The sequence below is a fragment of the Ambystoma mexicanum genome, chromosome 8 (assembly GCF_040938575.1).
Source record: "Ambystoma mexicanum isolate Mex_15411 chromosome 8, UKY_AmexF1_1, whole genome shotgun sequence".
In the NCBI taxonomy this organism is placed as follows: Eukaryota; Metazoa; Chordata; class Amphibia; order Caudata; family Ambystomatidae; genus Ambystoma; species Ambystoma mexicanum.
In genome coordinates, this window is record NC_090929.1 from 1,606,787,665 (window position 1) to 1,606,810,703 (window position 23,039).

The following is a 23,039-nucleotide window of genomic DNA, read 5'->3' on the forward strand; positions in this document are numbered from 1 at the left end:
CCATGGAGGCTCGTGAGTCTGCTATTCCGGCCATGACATCTTTCAAGGACAGTGCGTTATCCATGTCGACAGTAATGGCGCTAGGGCCGGGTTCACCTCGCTCTTGCGTCGCAAACTGGTCGATTTTGCTTTGTAGCGTGCGTCTCCTCAGTTTATCTTTACCCATGGCAAGTAAGAGTTCCAGGGGGAGCACTTATATGTCCGGTTTGTGTGCACTTGGTATTTCGGGATAATGGTGCCAGGACGTAGCGCGCCTGTCGTTTACTATTTCCTGCTGTGCTAATCCAGCAATGTTGCACCCTTTGGTTTGTGCTGTTGTTAGTTTGCGTTTGATAAATCGCGGGTTTCCCCCTAGGCCGGGTAACCAGCTTCAACGCCTCATTTTCACTCTCCACTGCATGTGGTAGTGTGCAGTTCACGGGGCCGGGGTTCGGTTGTGATCAGACCTGCGTCCCCAAGTCCTCTGTGCCGGCTATGTTTCCCCTTGCTTCTATCTGTTCTCAGCGCGGTTTTCAGCGAGGTATGTTGCTCGTGGTTTATGGTTTTGCTCAGGCTTGCTCTGTTGTAGGTCCAGTGGATTCACTGTGTCGCAACAGGTAGGCTCCAGTTTCGGGCTCCCTGTCCTCGGGTCCGTGGCGGCCGATCCCCAGGCTTCTTGCACCGTGCTTTACGCCACGTATGCTGTTTGCATTTGCCTCAGGCACACCAACCGGGGAATCATGCATTTTTACACTGTTATGTTCTGTGTGCCGGCGGTGGTGCGCGCCTTCCCGCGTATCAGGCTCTCTCGCAAACCAACTGTACCTTCAGGTGCGTGGGTTCGGCTCTCCTGGTCCGTTGTTCCTCCTCTGGGGCGGCCGTGTCTGCTGCGACCTTGGCTGTTTTTAGACCGGTGTCCCCTGTGTTTTAGCTCCCGCGGTCCGTCCGGTCACTCCGGATGCAGGCATGTTGCGGGGGAGGCACTGCGTTCCGGGTCACTGCGTCCTCCAGGGATTCCTTCGGGGGTTTGGCTTGTATCGCGGCTGCGCTTGTGCAGCTTTACCTCCGCATTTGTCTGGGAGCTATCGTCTGTGTTGCTGGATCCACAGACAGGGCCGCCTACGATGCGGTAGACAGTTTCCAGATGCTCGGATGTCCCTGCGGTTCGTGACGGTGTTGGGCCGGGAAGCACACACCGTCTGGGCACCAGTTCCCCGGCGCAGGTTGGGTCCTTCACCGCATGCCAGTTGGCCGCCTGCTGCAGTTGCTCTATGGCGATCGCTGGAGGTCTCGTCCCTGGAGGCCCGTGGCGGCCATCTTGGACGTGGCAATCCTTCTCGGCTCCAGTTTCACTCTCTCCGATCTTCCAAATCGACGGGCGTTTTCAGCTGAGAAGTTCACAGATGTGTGCTCGAGACTTTCCTGTACCTGTTTGGCGATATGTATGGTGGATACCATATAGGGTTCAGGCTGGATGTTTCAGGATTATTTGGTGGCCTACGGAGCTAGGTGGATTCACGTCTGCATCGTCTCGCGGTCCGAGCATCCTTTATGCATTTATCCATCCGACCTAAGTCCTGGGTTTATATATGTTGTAGAAACACACCTGCTTATATACTGCAACTTGAGTCCTGAGTTGTCCTATGAGTCCCTTGCCCCAACATGATCATAACATTAATTTAAACCAAGTGAAACCACCACTTCGCTTAGGGTCCTCCTACCAGAGAAACCCTCCTGGAACTCAAGTTCACCCTTCCAACGATTGCACTGCCTCCTGTAGGCTTTTACAGGCGCACCCACCCATAAAACGTTCTTCATCCGCCTCCGAAGATGATTATCTCTATTAACATCAATATGAGAAATCTCCAACATCCCATAGCCCAATTGGATGCAACACCTGCAACCTCCATTCAGCAGACCCCACACCCAGTAACTCCAACTGCAAAACACCTCTTCTGAGCTGGGTCCTGGTCAAAGCCTTATACCATGGGAATCAGTTGCAGACCGTTGTGTTGCATTGGGTGTGGTGTATTTATTTATTTATTTACTGGGCGTTTGTATGGCGTCTATACACAGGTGTTTCCAGGTGCCACAGCGCAAAATGGGGGGTTGGCAGGGAACATGAAAAATCATAACAATACAACAACAAAGCAAGGAAATGGTTATATTGTCCATGTGACAATCCTACCGTGCAAGTGCATGACAAGGTGATAAGTGCAAGGGGGTGAAAGGTAGAGGGAGAGGTTCAGAAGTGGGGTACCCCCATGGGTCGGGGTGAGCAAGTGCTGGTCAGGCCATGGCAGCAAGTGCCAGGGGAAAAATGGAGGGGAGAAAGAGTGCAGTGGACAGGGAGGACTAATTTGGGATAGCCCGGGAAAGGGAGCCATGGGACACGTGCTGACAAAGGATGCTGGAAGAGACTGGTGGGTGGGTGGTCTGGTCCCTGTATGACCCTGAAGGGGCCAGGCCCCAGTCGCAGCAGGTGGAGAGTTTTGCAAGGAGGGGGAGATGGAAGACATAGGAGAAAAGGAGGGTCTTGAGCAGTTTCCGGAACTTAAGAAGATCCCGCTCAAGTCTGATGGGGGAGGGAGGTTGTTCCAGAGTAAGGCACCAGCCGAGGAAAGGGATAAACCTCCCACTCTCTGCTTTGAGAAACGTTTGACCTGCAGAGAGTTGGAGCCAGAAGACCGAAGGATTCTGGCTCGGAGGTATTTCGGGATAGAAAGCTGGATGTAGAGAGGTCCCAAGCCCCAGATAGCCTTGTGGATGATGCAGAGGGTTTTGAATGTGATCCTTGCAGTCACTGGGAGCCAGTGGAGAGATGTTAAGGCTGGAGAGATGTAGTCCCTGGGCTTGAGGCCAAGGATAAGTCTTGCGGCCCTATTCTGGATTAGTTGGAGGGGGCGAAGGGAGGAAAGAGGAAGGTTGAGGAAGTGGCTATTGCAGTAGTCAAGTCTAGAGAGAACCAGGGCTATGGAGACATTGAGCCTCTGGGTGAAGGTGAGGAAAGGTGGCACGCCCCTGAGGAGATGAAGCTAAAAATGTGACTTTCTGGCAGGGTCTGTGATGTTTGGTGAGAAGGAGAGGAGTCAAAGATGATCCCAAGGTTTTTTGCCTCACAGGTGGGTGAGGGGAGGGGACCCAAGGAGTCTGGCCAGGGAGTTAGGGGGAAACTAGGAGCAGGCGTCCCAATGAGAAGGATGTCTGTCTTGCTGGTATTGAGGACAAGATCATTGGCAGATCACCATGCCTGAATAGTAGTCAGTCAGGTATCAGGGAGGAAGAGGAGGTGGTAGGGGAAGGCAGCCCGAAAGAGAGCTGTGTGTCGTCTCCGTAACACTGGAAATGAGGGGAGCAGGTGGTGATCACGTAGGCCAGAGGGGCCAGATGGATGTTGAAGAGCCATGGTAATAGGATAGATCCCTGAGGGACGCCACAGGTAGAGAGTGAGGTGGAGGATAGAAAAGGACACATTTGCACTTGGGAGGGTCTGTTAGAGAGGAAAGAGGTAAGCCACACCTGTGCCCTGTCCGTGATGGCTAGGGTATCACGGAGATGGTTTATTAGGTGTTGCACTGGGTGAGGAGCACTAGGGTGCCTGAAGGAAGTGCTGGGGTAATCAGTGATAGGGAAGAGCTCTGGAGGGCCCTGGGTGCCACTGAAACTGTTACCTGTTGGAAAAGTTGCAAACAGGTCCCAGTTGTTCCAGAAGTGTTGAGGGCGGGGAAAGGAACTCTAAGCCCCCGGGAGCTGCCAAGGTAGTTGGTGCTGCGGGAAAGCACAGGCCCCAAGGCCCCAAGGGCTGCAGACAATGAAAGGCCCCAGGAGATGCAGATACCATTGGAGGTGAGATGCATCACTGACAGGCCTGGGGTGGAACCCAAGGTAGCCAGATGGTGGAAGACCCTGAGATGGAGCTAGTCTTGGGCAGGCCACAGTGGAAGTGAGGAATCCTCAAGGCCGATACCCTTCACCGCTGCCGAGTCCTTCGGTTACTGGTCAATGATGCTGATTCTTAGGCCACAGCAGACTTTTCCTAGAATGTATATGCACTCAGAGGGCCTAATGGTAGTTGGACAAGGGAGACACTGCCCTGTGTTCACCACACCGTTTTCTTGCCCCCGCCTCTCACACAGGGGGAACTCTCACCCAATTAGGACTCGGGGCCAGTGTGTAAGGGCTGGAAAAGGCATGCTGTTGCACGAGTATCCAGGCCTTCTAGAAACTTTACCTTGCAAGGGAATACTCTACGCAGCTCAGCAGGAAGGTACTACTGGCCCTGACCAATCTCCCAAAATAAAAAGTCATTGCTAATGCCAATGGCACCTGAAAATGTCTTGTTCTTTCTCACTGAAAACCCGTCAGGTACACCAATGAAGCCCTGCCCGAGCAGTTTGAGCATTGTGATGCTCTTTTGCTTCTAAGAAAGAAACATGTATTTTGTTTAATTGGAGACACAGCACTGGTAGACTGTGCCTGGTGTTATTGGATCTGAGTGATGAGCTCTGCATCCTGGGTTATCAGAGGGGATCACTTGTGTATACTGCAGTGATGTAGTCAAAGGGCCTCCTCTTGCAAGGCCCTTCTATCATACATGGAGAAAAGCATGCTGAGCGCCTTGTGTTCATGGTTTCTGCATCCATGTGCCCTACAGATGGAAGACACCGAAGATGTGTATGTGCCTGAAAGGGCCCCCATGGACGAGGAGGAAGGAGGCGATGCAGACATGACAGATGCCAGGCCGGACAGGAGCATCCGATTTCCTGCGCTACACAAGTAAATGCATTTGTTTGTATAGTTCCTAACTGGAATGCCCAATTGTTGCTTTGTAGTAGAACCTAATCGCAGTGCTTGCATTAACCTTGCCTTTAATACGAATTGAATATCAGGGATTTATCCATCAATTGATGGTGATGGGGTACTATTCTTGTTTTTGAAATGGGACCTTTGCTCTTGGAGGTAAAGTACCAATTTATTTATTGTGTGGCTGATCAGTGCTTTAGCTGGCAACAACCTGTTCATTCCTCAACAAATTATTAATATCAGGTATTGTAGGCTAATTTACATTTTGGCAACCCAAAACTACATCTCCTAGAATGCACTGATTTGATGTTTGTAAAATGCAAAGCTGGGACTGGAATTGTGGCGTCTCTCTGACATGAACTAATCGGGTCACTTTACATAGTAAGGCCATACACCAGCACATGGGCAGTAGTTGGCTTTAAATTGGTAGGGTTCTCCCATGGAGAGCAAGGCACCGAGCCTTCACGGGGGAGTTCCAGCCGCACCACTGAATATGTGCAAGTCGGACCAGAACTGTTTTATGTTCTGTGCTGAAACAGATTGTGGTTCTTTTATTTGACACCCTGTGAAATGACCACACCAAAGCAATAACATCAAAGTGCAGATTAACGCGCCCACTGTGAATCAAAAATGTGAGAGTGAAACTCCATATTGGTAAAGGGACATGTTTCTAATCTACAGAGACAGCGGAAATAGATTCCTCCACATAAAATGTCAATATACAATTGTATCTTTCTTTTAAAAAGCTCTTTGTGGTCATTCTTTTTCACGGATTCAGAGAAATTAACTATTTTATAGATTGCTTAAATAAGCAAGGCTCTTTTAGAAATGGTGCCTGGCACAGGGGCCCTTTGTATTGTTGGTGTCCTGGCACAGGGGCCCTTTTTATGGTTGAAGTCCTGGCACAGGGAGCCTTTTTATGGTTGAAGTCCTGGTAGAGGGGCCCTTTTTATGGTTGGAGTCCTGGCACAGTGGCCCTTTTTATGGTTGAAGTCCTGGCACAGGGGCCCTTTTTATGGTTGGAGTCCTGGCACAGGGGTCCTTTTTATGGTTAGAGTGCTGGCACAGTGGCCCTTTTTATGGTTGAAGTCCTGGCACAGGGGGCCTTTTTATGGTTGAAGTCCTGGTACAGGGGCCCTTTTTATGGTTGGAGTCCTGGCACAGGGGTCCTTTTTATGGTTGGAGTCCTGGCACAGGGGCCCTTTTTATGGTTGGAGTCCTGGCACAGGGGCCCTTTTTATGGTTGGAGTGAACTTTGGTGCTATTGGCATGTGGTGGTGGAGCTGTATTGGTAGGGGCTTCTAGCCCGAGATAATGCCCTCAGCAACAGGAGACCCTTTACCAAGGGCAGTGCTGCCGTGGGCAGCCAGACCAGCCCTCCCCGTGCCATTATTGCCATTAGCTTCTGGCAAAACATCTGCGATGCAGATGTTTTTTCTGCTGGCAAAGAGTCTCTGTGGAGAGTGCAAATCTGTTAACTAAGAAAAATAACTTCATTGATGGACTCCATGGAAAAGAATGAAGAGAGCCCTGCAAAGAGTCTTCCTCTTTCAATGGTGACGCGGAATGCAACAGAGGACAGCCGGGAGCGAGGGGCAAAGGAATCAAGGCTGCAAATAAGTCTGTTTACTTAATTTATAGAAGTTGGGGGGGGGTGAGGATCTGTGAAAAGCATGGTGCGGGGCGATGGACCCCGACAGAGCAGCAGTTGTCAAAAATGTGTTTTTGGAGCCCCGTTGGTGAAGCTACATAAAGTCCTGCATCGGAGTGCCACCCTGTGTGCTCTAAAAAGCCAGTCTCCAAAATCTGTTTATCTCTGATGTTCCTTCCTTTCAGAAGGCAATCCTTTGTTCTTTCTGCTGCCAGTCCATGCTGTACGCTTGTGACTTAAGGAAAACATTGGGAACCGTCGCCCCATGTGTTGAAATTATATCCAGGTAGCAAAGTTGCCCTTCGAATACCTGCGTACCCCGCGCAAAAATACATAAAATGAACTAAATCTTCCAGCTGATGTCCACAAACCGGACAGCCGGCCCCGTCTTTGGATCCCTTCCACCCAGCTGTAATTGCTTGCAGGCGAAGTGAGTCAAAAAGTGCCCTTGTAATAAGCCACCTATCCTTTTTATAAGGGCTCCATATTAAATAGGGTTGGATCCCCGAGGGCCTACTAATCATAGAGTATTATTCATCACATTTTTTGCTGTATTCCCGAAGTGTTCTTTTCCTTACTATGGCCTCTCTGACCAGTTTTGTAACAAGACCCCTCACTCTTGGTTATGAGTGAGACTGGTGGAAAAAGATCACTAAGGTTGGTCTCCCCGAGAGCATTGGAAATATATGCTAGTAGAGGAATTTTTTGCCAACCCACTTTGCCCATCATGGTTTGAATAATAAAGTGGCACAGGGATGCAAATTTGTTGGCCCACAATCGGATCCAAAATAGGATTGAAGCCAACGCCCATTGATCCTCCCAGAACTCCATTCCCAGTTCTCTATGTACGGAGATGCACACTGCTGAGCTCGGGAGCCCCAGCAGTTGTCTGAAGAATTTATTTTCCTTTACTTGGATCTCCCCAACCTTTGTAAAGCCCCATATGGGGGCACCATACATGGTGACGGCCAATGTTTGAGCACCAAGAGCTGGCCCTTACATCTCAACATTAAACAAAAGATTCCCCCAATGTGTTGGCTCATTTTGGCCGCTTGTTTATCCACATGGGTTCGACCATTCAGGGCTTCAGAAAAACTGATGCCCAGCTAGTCAAAGGCCTTAACACGTGGTATAATTTCTCCGGCACAAAGCGTTGGTTTCATCGCCACTGGCCGTTTTCTACCCGAACAGACCATCACTGCTGATTTTTTGGAATTGATTTTTAGACCTAGATTACACATAAAGGTTGTGTATGCGTTAATCAAGGCCTGTAACGCTCTGGGGGTTCTTGCTAGCAGGACGGTATCGTCCGCATAAGCTAAGACTGGGAAACCCCGGCCCCCCAACACCAAAAAGTCATCCAAAATAGTGATGAGTTCAGGTGATAGACCATTAATATAGAGGCAAAAACAGATAGGTGCTAGCACGCAGCCCTGCCGGACACCACACCCCACCCTAAAGCAGGCCGTGCAGTGTCCCCTAGGCCACTGCGTACACACACCTCGTTATCAGTGTGTAGCTTGACCAATACCTTCAAGATGTCCCCCGGGCATCCCATGGATCCGAGCACGGCCCTCAATTCCGCCCTATCTACCTTATCAAAGGCAGTGCTCAGGCCCATAAAGGCCAGATAAACAACCTCTCTCCTGCAAAAAAACAAAATGGCCACTAAAAGATAAAGATATGTAAAAGCGAAAGGTTTAGATTTCTGAACCAGTTCCATGAACAGATTTTACCTTCCGTCCTGATGAAGGCTTCTACACAGTAAAATAGGTGATCGCTTGGATGTGCGGATCGCTCCAAGAAGGGCTGAAACGCGTGTTGTCGACTACATTTCCTAGATAACATGCCATAGAGGGCAATAGAGTCATTTATTGTATAACCCGAAGGTTAATGCGTTGGAAAAACCTCCTGTGTACAATACATTTTCACCTGTTTGCATTAAGAAATTGGAACACATGAATACTGAACATAGAATTTCCCCCAAAGCATGCCTTATTAGATCCACTATGTAGAAATCATCTAAACATGTCCTACTGGTGATAAGAACACACCATTACTAAACCCTACACGGTTTTAAGTGTTTCTATGTTTTAATGTACCTTGTACCTGTTTTTGTAGTTACATTTACGAGAAATTGTGTAATAAACTATCAAGTATTTTAAATCTGACGGATGCACGTTGCACAATGCAGAACTGATTTAAATATCGCCAGTGTTTTGTAAGAGGTAGCACTAGACCTGCACAAAAGAGGGAGGGGTGGCTGTACACTCTAATCTCCATTTTCTCCATCAAGGAAAACAGTCCAGCAGTTCTGTTTAATCGCAGCCTTCCACCACCACTTCCCAAGAGCAGCCACCTTGGAAGGGTAGGGCCTGTCTACCAGCAAGTAAGACATGATTCTCAATGCACGAAGGGGATGGGAGAACCATTGGTAAAGCAAGTGCTATAGAAATACCCCATAGGAAACTGCTACTTGAAACCGCGACGCGGAATGGATACCAGTGCAGATTGGTCTCTGAAGCATGGTCCACGGTAAACACGTTAATGTCCTGCAGCCAAGGTGTGAGAAGGGAGTAGACTAGGCAGGCGTACATTAGGACCCAGCCTGGGACCAAAGGACAACAGGGGAATGAGATGGAAAACCTTTGGGGAACAAGAGTCCAGAAATACCAAAGGACAGAGAATTCTGGGAGCACAGGACACCTAGAAACCTTCACAACAGGACCTGCTGGCCAATAGCTCCCTGCATACACTGTCACTGCTATATGACTCATGCATTGTGAGTGCCCCCTGCAGACCCACATGCATACACTGTCACTGCTATATGACTCATGCATTGTGAGTGCCCCCTGCACACCCCCATGCATACACTGTCACTGCTATATGACTCATGCATTGTGAGTGCCCCCTGCGCACCCCCATGCATACACTGTCACTTCTATACGACTCATGCATTGTGAGTGCCTTGCTGCAGGCCCCCATGCGTACACTGTAACTGCTATATGACTTGTGCATTGTAAGTCCCCTGCTGCTGGCCCACATGCATACATTGTCACTGCTATATGACTCATGCATAGTGAGTGCCCCGCTGCAGGCCCCCATATAATGAGTGCCCCATTGCAGGCCCCCATGCATACACTGTCCCTGCTATATGACTCAGGCATTGTAAGTGCCCCCTGCAGACCCCCATGCATACACTGTCACTGCTTTATGACTCATGCATTGTAAGTGCCCCCTGCAAACCCCCATGCATACACTGTCACTGCTATATGACTCATGCATTGTGAGTGCCCTGCTGCAGGCCCCCTTGCATACACTGTCACTGCTATATGACTCATGCATTGTGAGTGCCCCGCTGCAGGCCCCCATGCATACACTGTCACTGCTATATGACTCATGCATTGTGAGTGCCCCGCTGCAGGCCCCCATGCATACACTGTCGCCGCTATACGACTCATGCATTGTGAGTGCCCCGCTGCAGGCCCCCTTGCATACACTGTCACTGCTATGTGACTCATGCATCGTGAGTGCACCACGGCAGGCCCCCATGCATACACTGTCACTGTTATATGGCTCATGCATTGTGAGTGCCCTGCTGCAGTCCTCCATGCATACACAGTCACCTCTATACGATTCAAGCATTGTGAGTGCCCCGGGGCTCCATGCATATACTGTCACTGCTATATGACTCATGCATTGCAAGTGCCCCGCTGCAGTCCTCCATGCATACACAGTCACCTCTATACGATTCAAGCATTGTGAGTGCCCCGGGGCTCCATGCATATACTGTCACTGCTATATGACTCATGCATTGTGAGTGCCCTGCTGCAGGGCCCCATGCATACACTGTCACTGCTATATGACTCATGCATTGTGAGTGCCCCGCTGCAGGCCCCCATGCATACACTGTCACTGCTATACGACTCATGCATTGTGAGTGCCCTGCTGCAGGCTCACATGCATACACTGTCACTGATATATGACTCATGCATTGTGAGTTCCCCCCTGCAGGCCCCCATGCATACACTGTCACTGCTATATGACTCATGCATTGTGAGTGCCCCGCTGCAGACCCCCATGCATATACTGTAACTGCTATATGATTCAAGCATTGTGAGTGCCCCTGGGCCCCCATGCATACACTGTCACTGCTATACAACTCGTGCATTGTGAGTGGCCTGCTGCAGACCCCCATGCATACACTGTCACTGCTATACAACTCATGCATTGTGAGTGCCCTGCTGCAGTTCTCCTTGTATACACTGTCACTGCAATATGACCCATGGATTGTGAGTGCCCCGTGGCAGACCCCCTTGCATACACTGTCACTGCTATATGATTAATGCACTGTGAGCGCCCCGCTGCAGGCCCGCATGCATACACTGTCACTGCTATACAACTCTTGCATTGTGAGTGGCCTGCTGCAGACCCCCATGCGTACACTGTCACTGCTATACAACTCATGCATTGTGAGTGCCCTGCTGCAGGCCCCCTTGCATACACTGTCACTGCTATATGACTCATGCTTTGTGAGTGCACCACGGCAGGCCCCCATGTATACACGGTCACTGCCATATGGCTCATGCATTGTGAGTGCCCTGCTGCAGGCCCCCTTGCATCCACTGTCACTGCTATATGACTCATGCAACGTGAGTGCCCCGCTGCAGTCCTCCATGCATGCACGGTCACTGCTATACGATTCAAGCATTGTGAGTGCCCCGGGGCTCCATGCATACACTGTCACTGCTATATGACTCATGCATTGTGAGTGCCCCGCTGCAGGCCCCATGCATACACTGTCACTGCTATACGACTCATGCAGTGTGACTGCCCCACGGCAGGCCTCATGCATACACTGTCACTGATATACGACTCATGCATTGTTAGTGCCCCCATGCATACACTGTCACTGCTATATGACTCATGCATTGTGAGTGCCCCGCGGAAGGCCCCCATGCATACACTGTCACTGCTATATGACTCATGCATTGTGAGTGCCCTGCTGTAGGGCCCCATGCATACACTGTCACTGCTATATGACTCATGCATTATGAGTGCCCCGCTGCAGGCCCCCATGCATACACTGTCACTGCTATATGATTCAAGCATTGTGAGTGCCCCTGGGCCCCCATGCATACACTGTCACTGCTATATGACTCATGCATTGTGAGTGCCCCGCTGCAGGCCCCCATGCATACACTGTCACTGCTATACGACGCATGCATTGTGAGTGCCCTGCTGCAGGCTCACATGCATACACTATCACTGATATATGACTCATGCATTGTGAGTTCCCCCCTGCAGGCCCCCATGAATACACTGTCACTGCTATATGACTCATGCATTGTGAGTGCCCCGCTGCTGACTCCCATGCATACACTGTCACTGCTATACGATTCAAGCATTGTGAGTGCCCCTGGGCCCCCATGCATACACTGTCACTGCTATACAACTCGTGCATTGTGAGTGGCCCGCTGCAGACCCCCATGCATAAACTGTCACTGCCATACAACTCATGCATTGTGAGTGCCCTGCTGCAGACCCCTTGCATACACTGTCACTGCTGTATGACCCATGGATTGCGAGTGCCCTGTGGCAGACCCCTATGCATACACTGTCACTGCTATATGATTAATGCACTGTGAGTGCCCCCCTGCAGGCCCGCATGCATACACTGTCACTGCTATATGACTCATGCACTGTGAGTGCACCACTGCAGGGCCCCATGCCTACACTGTCATTGCTATACAACTTATGCATTGTGTGTGGCCCACTGCAGACCCCCATGCATACACTGTCACTGCTATACGACTCATGCATTGTGAGTGCCCCACTGCAGGCCCCCTTGCATACACTGTCACTGCTATATGACTCATGCACTGTGAGTGCCCCACTGCAGGCCCCCATGCCTACACTGTCACTGCTATACAACTTATGCATTGTGCGTGGCCCACTGCAGACCCCCATGCATACACTGTCACTGCTATACGACTCATGCATTGTGACTGCCCCGCTGCAGACCCCCATGCATACACTGTCACTGCTATACAACGGAAGCATTGTGAGTTCCCCAGGCCCCCATACATACACTGTCACTGCTATACGACTCATGCATTGTGAGTGCCCCGCGGCTCACCCCCATGCATACACTGTCACTGCCATACACCTCATGAATTGTGAGTGCCCTGCTGCAGGCCCCCATGCATATGCTGTCACTGCTATATGACTCATGCATTGTAAGTGCCCTGCTGCAGGCCCCCATGCATACGCTGTCACTGCTATATGACTTATGCATTGTGAGTGTCCTGCGCAGGCCCTCATGCATACACTGCGGAGGGCCCCACTCACTGTCACTGCTAAATGAATCATGTATTGTGAGTGCCCCGCTGCAGGCCCCCACGCATACACTGTCACTGCTATATGACTCATGCATTGTGAGTGCCGCTCTGCAGGCCCCCATGCATACACTGTCGCTGCTATAAGACTCATGCATTGTGAGTGCCCCGCTGCAGGCCCCCATACATACACTGTCACTTCTCTATGACTCATGCATTGTGTGGGCCCTGTTTCACGCCCCATGCATACAGTGTCACTGCTATATGACTCATGCATTGTGAGTGCCCCGCTGCAGGCCCCCATGCATACACTGTCACTGCTATACGACTCATGCTTTGTGTGTGCCCCGCTGCAGGCCCCCATGCATACAGCATCACTGTCATACAACTCATGCATAGTGAGTGCCCAGCTGAAAGCCTCCATGCATACAGTGTCACTGCTATACGACTCATGCATTGTGAGTGCCCCGTTGCAGGCCCCCATGCATACACTGTCACTGCTATACGACTCATGCATTGTGAGTGCCCCGCTGCAGGGCCCCATGCATAGACTGTCACTGCTATACGACACATGCATTGTGAGTGGCCTGCTGCGTGCCCCCATCCATACACCGTCACAGCTATATGACTCAGTGATTGTGAGTGCCCCGTTGCAGGCCCCCGTGCATACACTGTGACTGCTATATGACTCATGCATTGTGAGTGCCCCGGCCCCCATGCATACATTGTCACTGCTATATGACTCATGCATTGTGAGTGACTACGGCAGGCACCCATGCATACACTGTCACTGCTATACGACTCATGCATATTGACTGCCCTGCTGCAGGGCCCCATGCATACACTGTCACTGCTATATGACTCAATCATTGTGAGTGCCTCGTTGCAGGCCCCCGTGCATACACTGTCACTGCTATACGACTCGTGCATTTGTATTGCTCTCCCCCAAAAGTACACGGAACAACCATAAATCATCAATGCAATTATAGAGCAAATAGTTTGAATGTAGACAGACACAATAACTCACAGCCACGCACTCTTAGAAGATAATCAGCTCTTATACGGATATTTATTCAACTCTTAGAAGTACATAGAAATAACTCACAAACATAATATGGACATAGATCACAGAAGAAGTAAAGAAGTCAAAAGGAAATACATCACTGTAAGCGTAACAGGATTCCTCATCTCATCCAGAAGCGGCTGGAAGACCCCGGGAACAGCCAGGCCGAGAGCACCACAGCTCACAGGAAGGCCGGACGTAAGCGTCCTTCTCCGGCTGAAGTCTCACCTGACCACCTCCGGGCTTCCGCATATATACACACTCCACAAAGGGGAGTCAATTCTCGAACCTTCTGGAAATTGCACTTGCGCAGTTGAGGAACAGCTGTCGGTTGCCAGCTGGGTCAATCGAGAGCTCCCCCCAAGAAGCACAGGGCCTCCCTTCTCTAAAAACATGCTCCACGGAGAACAGTAGCAAACCATAACAAAGTGAGCTTTCCCAGCAGAAATGTCCTTGACCGCATACAAGGTTTGGAAAGCATGTTTTTCTCGACACCGTGAATCTAACACTCAGCAAAATGTGTGCAGCGTTTCACTGCGGTATGAAGTAAATATCCATCATGGCTCCGAGCGCTCCCAGAATGCATTGCGCACCAGCGCCATTTTAGATCAAGCATAACAGCATTGTGAGTGCCCTGCTGCAGGCCCCCATGCACACACTGTCACTGATATATGAATCATGCATTGTGAGTGCCCCGCTGCAGGGCCCCATGCATACACTGTCACTGCTATATGACTCATGCATTGCGAGTGCCCCGGACCCCCATGCATACACTGTCACTGCTATACTACTCAAGCATTGTGATTACCCGGGCCCCCATTCATACACTGTCACTGCTATACGACTCATGCATTGTGAGTGACCACTGCATGCACCCATGCATACACTGTCACTGCTATATAACTCATGCATATTGACTGCCCCGCTGCAGGGCCCCATGCATACACTGTCACTGCTATACGACTCATGCATTGTGAGTAGCCCTGGTCCCCGTGCATACAGTGTCACTGCTATACGACTCATGCATTGTGAGTGACCACTGCATGCACCCATGCATACACTGTCACTGCTATATAACTCATGCATATTGACTGCCCCGCTGCAGGGCCCCATGCATACACTGTCACTGCTATACGACTCATGCATTGTGAGTAGCCCTGGTCCCCGTGCATACAGTGTCACTGCTATACGACTCATGCATTTTGAGTGTCCCAGGCACCCATGCATACACTGTCACTGCTATATGACTCATGCATTGCGAGTGCCCCGGACCCCCATGCATACACTGTCACTGCTATACTACTCAAGCATTGTGATTACCCGGGCCCCCATTCATACACTGTCACTGCTATACGACTCATGCATTGTGAGTGACCACTGCATGCACCCATGCATACACTGTCACTGCTATATAACTCATGCATATTGACTGCCCCGCTGCAGGGCCCCATGCATACACTGTCACTGCTATACGACTCATGCATTGTGAGTAGCCCTGGTCCCCGTGCATACAGTGTCACTGCTATACGACTCATGCATTTTGAGTGTCCCAGGCACCCATGCATACACTGTCACTGCTATATGACTCATGCATTGTGAGTGCCCTGCTACAGGCCCCCATACATACACTGTCACTGCTATACGACTCATGCATTGTGAGTGCCCTGCTTCAGGCCCCCATGCATACACTGTCACTGCTATACGACTCATGCATTGTGAGTGCCCGCTGCAGGCCCCCATGCATACACTGGCACTGCTATACGACTCATGAATTGTGACTGCCCCGCTGCAGGGCCCCCATGCATACACTGCCACTGCTATATGACATATACATTGTTAGTGCTTCGCTGCAAGCCCCCATGCATACACTTCTGAGTGCCCTGCTCACTGTCACTGCTATATGACTGATGCATTGTGAGTGCTCCGCTGCAGGCCCCCATGCATACAGCATCACTGCCATTCAACTCATGCATCGTGAGTGCTCCGCTACAAGCCTCCATGCATACAGTGTCACTGCTATATGACTCATACATTTTGAGTGCCCCGCTGCAGGCCCCCATGCATACACTGTCACTGCTATACGACTCATGCATTGTGAGTGCCACGCTGCAGGGCCCCATGCATACACTGTCACTGCTATACGACACATGCATTGTGAGTGGCCTGCTGCAGGCCCCCATACATACACTGTCACTGCTATACGATTCACGCATTGTGAGTGCCCCACGCAGGCCCCTATGCATACACTGCTGAGTGCCACGCTCACTGTCACTGCTATATGACTCATGTATTGTGAGTGCCCAGATGCAGGCCCCCATATGAGTGCCCCGCTGCAGGCTCCCATGCATACACCGTCACTGCTTTACCACTCCTGCATTGTAGTGCCCCGCTGCAGGGCCCCCTGCATACACCGTCACTGCTATAGGACGCATGCATTGTTATTGGCCTGCTGCAGGCCCCCATCCATACACCGTCACAGCTGTATGACTCAATCATTGTGAGTGCCCCGTTGCAGGCCCCCGTGCATACACTGTCACTGCTATACGGCTCATGCATTGTGAGTGCCCTGCTGCAGGCCTCCATGCATACACTGTCACTGATATATGACTCATGCATTCTGAGTGCCCCGCTGCAGGGCCCCATGCATACTCTGTCACTGCTATACGACTCATGCATTGTGAGTGACCACTGCAGGCACCCATGCATACACTTTCACTGCTATTCGGCTCATGCATTGTGAGTGCCCTGCTGCAGGCCTCCATGCATACACTGTCACTGATATATGACTCATGCATTCTGACTGCCCCGCTGCAGGGCCCCATGCATACACTGTCACTGCTATATGACTCAATCATTGTGAGTGCCCAGTTGCAGCCCCCCGTGCATACACTGTCACTGCTATATGACTCATGCATTGTGAGTGCCATGCTGCAGTCCCCCATGCATACACTGTCACTGATATATGACTCATGCATTGTGAGTGCCCCGCTGCAGGACCCCATGCATACACTGTCACTGCTATATGACTCATGCATTGTGAGTGCCCTGGACCCCCATGCAGGGCTCAAGTCGAGGGTATACGCGGGGGGCGGAGTCCACTCACTTTTTTCAGAAGCTGGACTCAGTCCCCCCCAGCTAAAATGAAAAACATTGAATGCCGTCTCTGAATGAATGCATTAAAGCCGTCGTCAGATTTGTAGGTGGGACACTTCACCGCTGCACCATATGACCTGATGAAAAATAACAAACAACTAAAGGTGAAATATACCATTCAGTACCTCAAGTCCCAGGGAAAGCATTTGTATTGGTTCTTCGAGTTTAAAACATGCACACCTTTTAACATTTTCAATAACACTATTAGAAGAAAATATCTTCTCTTGGTTTTGTGTGTGTGTGTGTGTTGATTTTATGAAAGGAAAATGCCATTCATCCTGGTTAATTTGGGTGGTTATGCAAAGCCAATGTAATGAAATGTGTACATTTCACCTTGATATGATATGATATGATTGGTTATTTATAATGCGCTTAATACCCAGAGGTTCCTAAGCGCAGATGCAGGGATCGAACCTGTGTTGCTCCGTGTCGTCTTGCTTCCAACGCGAGCACATCGCCCCTGAGCTTTCCTCCCTGATATGCTAATTTCTGTCGGCGTCACATCCCATTGCATTTGTTGATGAGTTCCCCCACTTTAATTTTTAGGACTTGACCCCTGCCCCGATGCATACACTGTCACTGCTATACGACTCATGCATTGTGAGTGCGGCGGGCCCCCATGCATACACTGTCACTGCTATACGACTTGTGCATTGTGAGTGCCCTGCTGCAGGCCCCCATACATACACTGTCACTGCTATACGACTCATGCATTGTGAGTGCCCCGCTGCAGGCCCCTTTGCACACACTGTCCCTGCTATATGACTCATGCACTGTGAGTGCCCTGCTGCAAGCCCACATATGATGAGTGCTCCGCTGCCCCATGCATCCACTGTCACTGCTATACAACTCATGCATTGTGAGTGTCCCGCTGCAGGCCCCCATGCATACACTGCTGAGTGCCCCGCTCACTGTCACTGCTATATGACTCGTGCATTGTGAGTGCACTGCTGCAGGCCCCCATATGCTAAGTGCCCCTCTGCAGGCCCCCATGCATACACTGACACTGCTATATGGCTCATGCATTGTGAGTGCCCTGCTGGAGGGCCTCATGCATACATTGTCACTGCTATACAACTCATGCATTCTGAGTGCCTCGGGCCCCCATGCATACACTGTCACTGCTATATGACTCATGCCTTGTGAGTGCCCCCGCTGCAGGCCCCCATGCATACAGTGTCACTGCTATACGACTTATGCATCATGAGTGCCCCGCTGCAGGCCCCCATGCATACACTGTCACTGCTATACGACTCATGCATTGTGAGTGACCCGCTGCAGGGCCCCATACATACACTGTCACTGCTATACGACTCATGCATTGTGAGTTTCCTGCTACCGGCCCCCATATGATGAGTGCCCCACTGCCCTATGCATACACTGTCACTGCTATACGACTCATGCATTGTGAGTGCCCCACTGCAGCCCCCCATGCATGCACTGCTGAGTGCCCCACTCACTGTCACTGCTCTATGTCTCATGCATTGTGAGTGCCCTGCTGCAGGCCCCCATATGCTGAGTGCCCCGCTGCATACCCCCATGCATACACTGTCACTGCTGCATACACTGTCACTGCTATATGACTCATGCATTGTGAGTGCCCCGCTGCAGGCCCCCATGCATACACTGTCACTACTATATGACTCATGTATTGTCAGTACCCTGCTGGAGGGCCCCATGCATACATTGTCACTGCTATACGACTCATGCATTGTGAGTGCCCCGCTGCAGGCCCCTATGCATACACTGTCACTGCTATACGACTCATGCATTGTGAGTGCCCCGCTGCAGGCCCCCAGGCATACACTGTGACTGCTACATGACTCAAGCATTGTGAGTGCCCCAGGCCCCCATGCAAACACTGTCACTGCTGTACGACTCAATCATTGTGAGTGCCCCGCTGCAGGCTCCTTTGCATATACTGTCACTGCTATATGACTCATACATTGCAAGTGCCCCCGCTGCAGGCCCCTTTGCATACACTGTCACTGCTATATGACTCATGCATTGTGAGTACCCCTCTGCAGACCGCCATACATACACTGTCACTGCTATGTGACTCATGCATTGTGAGTGCCCCCGCTGCAGGCCCCTTTGCATGCACTGTCACTGTTATATGACTCATGCATTGTGAGTGGCCCACTGCAGGCCCCTTTGCATACAATGTCACTGCTATACGACTCATACATTCTATGTGCCCCTCTGCAGACCCCCATGCATACACTGTCACTGCTATATGACTCATGCATTGTGAGTGTCCCCGCTGCAGGCCCCCATGCATACACTGTCACTGCGATACGACTCATACATTGCAAGTGACCCGGGCCCCCAGGCATACACTGTCACTGCTATATCAGTCATGCATTGTGAGTGTTCCGCTGCAGGGCCCCATACATACACTTTCACTGCTATATGACTCATGCATTGTGAGTGCCCCGCTGCAGGCTCCTATGCATACACTGTCACTGCTATATGACTCATGCTTTGTGAGTGCCCCCGCTGCAGGCCCCCATGCATACACTGTCACTGCTATACGACTCATGCATTGTGAGTGCCCTGGGCCCCCATGCATCCACTGCCACTGCTATACGACTTATACATTGTGAGTGGCCCGCTGCAGACCCCCATGGATACACTGTCACTGCTATATAACTCATGCATTGTGAGTGCCTCGCTGCAGGCACCCATACATACACTGTCACTGCTATACGACTCATGCATTGTGAGTACCCCGCTGCTAGCACGTTTGCATACACTGTCACTGCTATATGACTCATGCATTGTGAGTGCCCCGCTGCAGGCCCCCATGGATACACTGTCACTGCTATACGACTCATGCATTGTGAGTGCCCCGGGCCCCCATGCATACACTGTCACTGCTATACGACTCATGCATTGTGAGTGACCCCGGCCCCCATGCATACACTGTCACTTCTATATGACTCATGCATTGTGAGTGCCTCGCTGCAGGCACCCATACATACACTGTCACTGCTATACGACTCATGCATTTTGAGCGCCCCGCTGCTAGCACCTTTGCATACACTGTCACTGCTATATGACTCATGCATTGTGAGTGCCCCGCTGCAGGGCCCCATGCATGCACTTTCACTACTGTATGACTCATGCATTGTGAGTGCCCCAGACCCCCATGCATACACTGTCACTTCTATACACCTCATGCATTGTGAGTGCCCCGGGCCCCCATGCATACACTGTCACTGCTATATCACTCTTGCATTGTGAGTGCCCTGCTGCAGGCCCCATACATACAGTTTCACTGCTATACGACTCATGCATTGTGAGTGTCCTGCTGCACGCCCCTTTGAATACACTGTCACTGCTATATGACTCATACATTGTGAGTGCCCCCGCTGCAGGCCCCTATGCATACATTGTCACTGCTATACGACTCATGCATTGTGAGTGCCCCGCTGCAGGCCCCCAGGCATACACTGTGACTGCTACACGACTCAAGCATTGTGAGTGCCCCAGGCCCGCATGCAAACACTGTCACTGCTGTACGACTCATGCATTGTGAGTGCCCCGCTGCAGGCTCCTTTGCATACACTGTCACTGCTATATGACTCATACATTGCCAGTGCCCCTGCTGCAGGCCCCTTTGCATACACTGTCACTGCTATGTGACTCATGCATTGTGAGTGCCCCCGCTGCAGGCCCCTTTGCATGCACTGTCACTGTTATATGACTCATGCATTGTGAGTGCCCCGGGCCCCCCATGCTTACACAGCCACTGCTATATGACTCAGGCATTGTGAGTGGCTCGCTGCAGGCCCCTTTGCATACACTGTCACTGCTATACGACTCATGCATTGTGAGTGCCCCCGCTGCAGGCCCCTTTGCATGCACTGTCACTGTTATATGACTCATGCATTGTGCATGCCCCGGGCCCCAATGCATACACTGCCACTGCTATATGACTCATGCATTGTGAGTGCCCGACTTCAGGCCCAGACAGTGGTATGGACTATAGTTCTTTAATGTTCAGTTCGGAGAATATAGTCCAGAAAGTAGACATAACTTTAAAAGAAAAAGATAAGATGCATTTGATCTTCAAATATACAAATCAAATATGTTCGCTCCAATCCACAATAGCAAAACCAGTAAAAACAGCACAAAACCATCAAATAAATGTGTAGCGAAATTCACTAAGTTATATTTTTTTCTATTTCCTAGTTTCCTAAGGTGTTCACTCCTTACAACTACGGCTCAGACCCTGTAGGCAATAATGGGACTACACTGGTGGACCCATTACATTATTTTATTGACCGAGGTGTAAGTGAAACAAAGGTGTATCCGTTTTTTAAATGGCACACATCTAAATCAGACCTGGGACCTTAAGAGAGCTCATTCCAGATCACAGCTCCTTGCACAGAGATGCGCCTTCCTCCAGCAGAAGTAGCATTGAATCTAGGAGAAACTAGAAGCAAAGACTGAGCAGAGCGAAGGAGATGCCTCCGCGCATACAAATAATGGGGGGCATTCCCATAGATGCATTTGTGAGCCAGAGTAGCCATTTTAAACTTAATCCTGGCTGAAAATAGGGATCTAGTGTGCCACTGGACCACAGCAGTGTACGCTTTCCCTAGCAGTACCCATTAGTATTCTGGTAGTCGAAGCAGGGCCCTGTCAGTGCTACACGGCCACAGCAGTGTAAGGTTTCCCTTGCAGTACCCATTAGTGTTCTGGTAGTCACCTAGTGTGTCAGTAGTCTGAGCTTCATACAACAAGGCCCTGTCAATGCTACTGGACCACAGCAGTGTAAGCTTTCTCTAGCAGTACCCATTAGTGTTCTGATAGTCACATAGTGTGTCAGTAGTCTGAGCTTCATGCAGCAAGGCCCTGTCAATGCTACAGGACCGCAGCAGTGTAAGCTTTCCCTAGCAGCACCCATTAGTGTTCTGATAGTCAAAGCAAGGCCCTGTCAGTGCTACTGGACCACAGCAGTATAAGCTTTCCCTAGCAGCACCCATTAGTGTTCTGATAGTCAAAGCAAGGCCCTGTCAGTGCTACTGGACCACGGCAGTGTTAGCTTTCCCTAACAGTACCCATTAGTGTTCTGGTAGTCACGTGGAGTGTCAGTAGTCTGAGCCTCATACAGCAAGGCCCTGTCAGTGCTACAGGACCACAGCAGTGTAAGCTTTCCCTAGCAGTACCCATTAGTGTTCTGCAAGTCACCTAGCTTGTCAGTAGTGGGAGTTTCATGAAGCAAGGCCCTGTCAGTGCTATTGGACACCAGCAGTGTAAGAGTTCCCTAGCAGTACCCATTAGTGTTCTGGTAGTCACGTGGAGTGTCAGTAGTCTGAGCCTCATGCAGCAAGGCCCTGTCAGTGCTACAGGACCACAGCAGTGTAAGCTTTCCCTAGCAGTACCCATTAGTGTTCTGCAAGTCACCTAGCTTGTCAGTAGTGGGAGTTGCATGAAGCAAGGCCATGTCAGTGCTATTGGACACCAGCAGTGTAAGCTTTCCCTAGCAGCATCCATTAGTGTTCTGATAGTCAAAGCAAGGCCCTGTTAGTGCTACTGGACCACGGCAGTGTTAGCTTTCCCTAGCAGTACCCATTAGTGTTCTGGTAGTCACGTGGAGTGTCAGTAGTCTGAGCCTCATGCAGCAAGGCCCTGTCAGTGCTACAGGACCACAGCAGTGTAAGCTTTCCCTAGCAGTACCCATTAGTGTTCTGCAAGTCACCTAGCTTGTCACTAGTGGGAGTTTCATGAAGCAAGGCCCTGTCAGTGCTATTGGACACCAGCAGTGTAAGCTTTCCCTAGCAGTACCCATTAGTGTTCTGATAGTCAAAGCAAGGCCCTGTCAGTGCTACACGGCCACAGCAGTGTAAGCTTTCCCTAGAAGCACCCATTCATGTTCTGATAGTCAAATCAAGGTCCTGTCAGTGCTACAGGACCCCAGCAGTGTAAGATTTCCCTAGCAGTACCCATTAGTGTTCTGCAAGTCACCTAGCTTGTCAGTAGTGGGAGTTTCATGAAGCAGGGCCCTGTCAGTGCTATTGGACACCAGCAGTGTAAGCTTTCC

At 50.7% G+C, this 23,039-nt stretch overlaps 1 protein-coding gene across 3 annotated transcripts in view; it reads left to right on the forward strand.

The window, feature by feature from the left end:
- LOC138473240 (caspase-7-like) overlaps positions 1 to 23,039 on the forward strand; it is an 865,808-nt gene that overhangs the window by 387,749 nt on the left and 455,020 nt on the right. For all 3 annotated transcript variants that reach the window (XM_069611856.1, XM_069611854.1, XM_069611855.1), the window contains exon 2: positions 4,634 to 4,755. In XM_069611856.1, the coding sequence (XP_069467957.1) occupies positions 4,634 to 4,755 (122 nt within the window). The remainder of the gene's footprint in view (positions 1 to 4,633; positions 4,756 to 23,039) is intronic.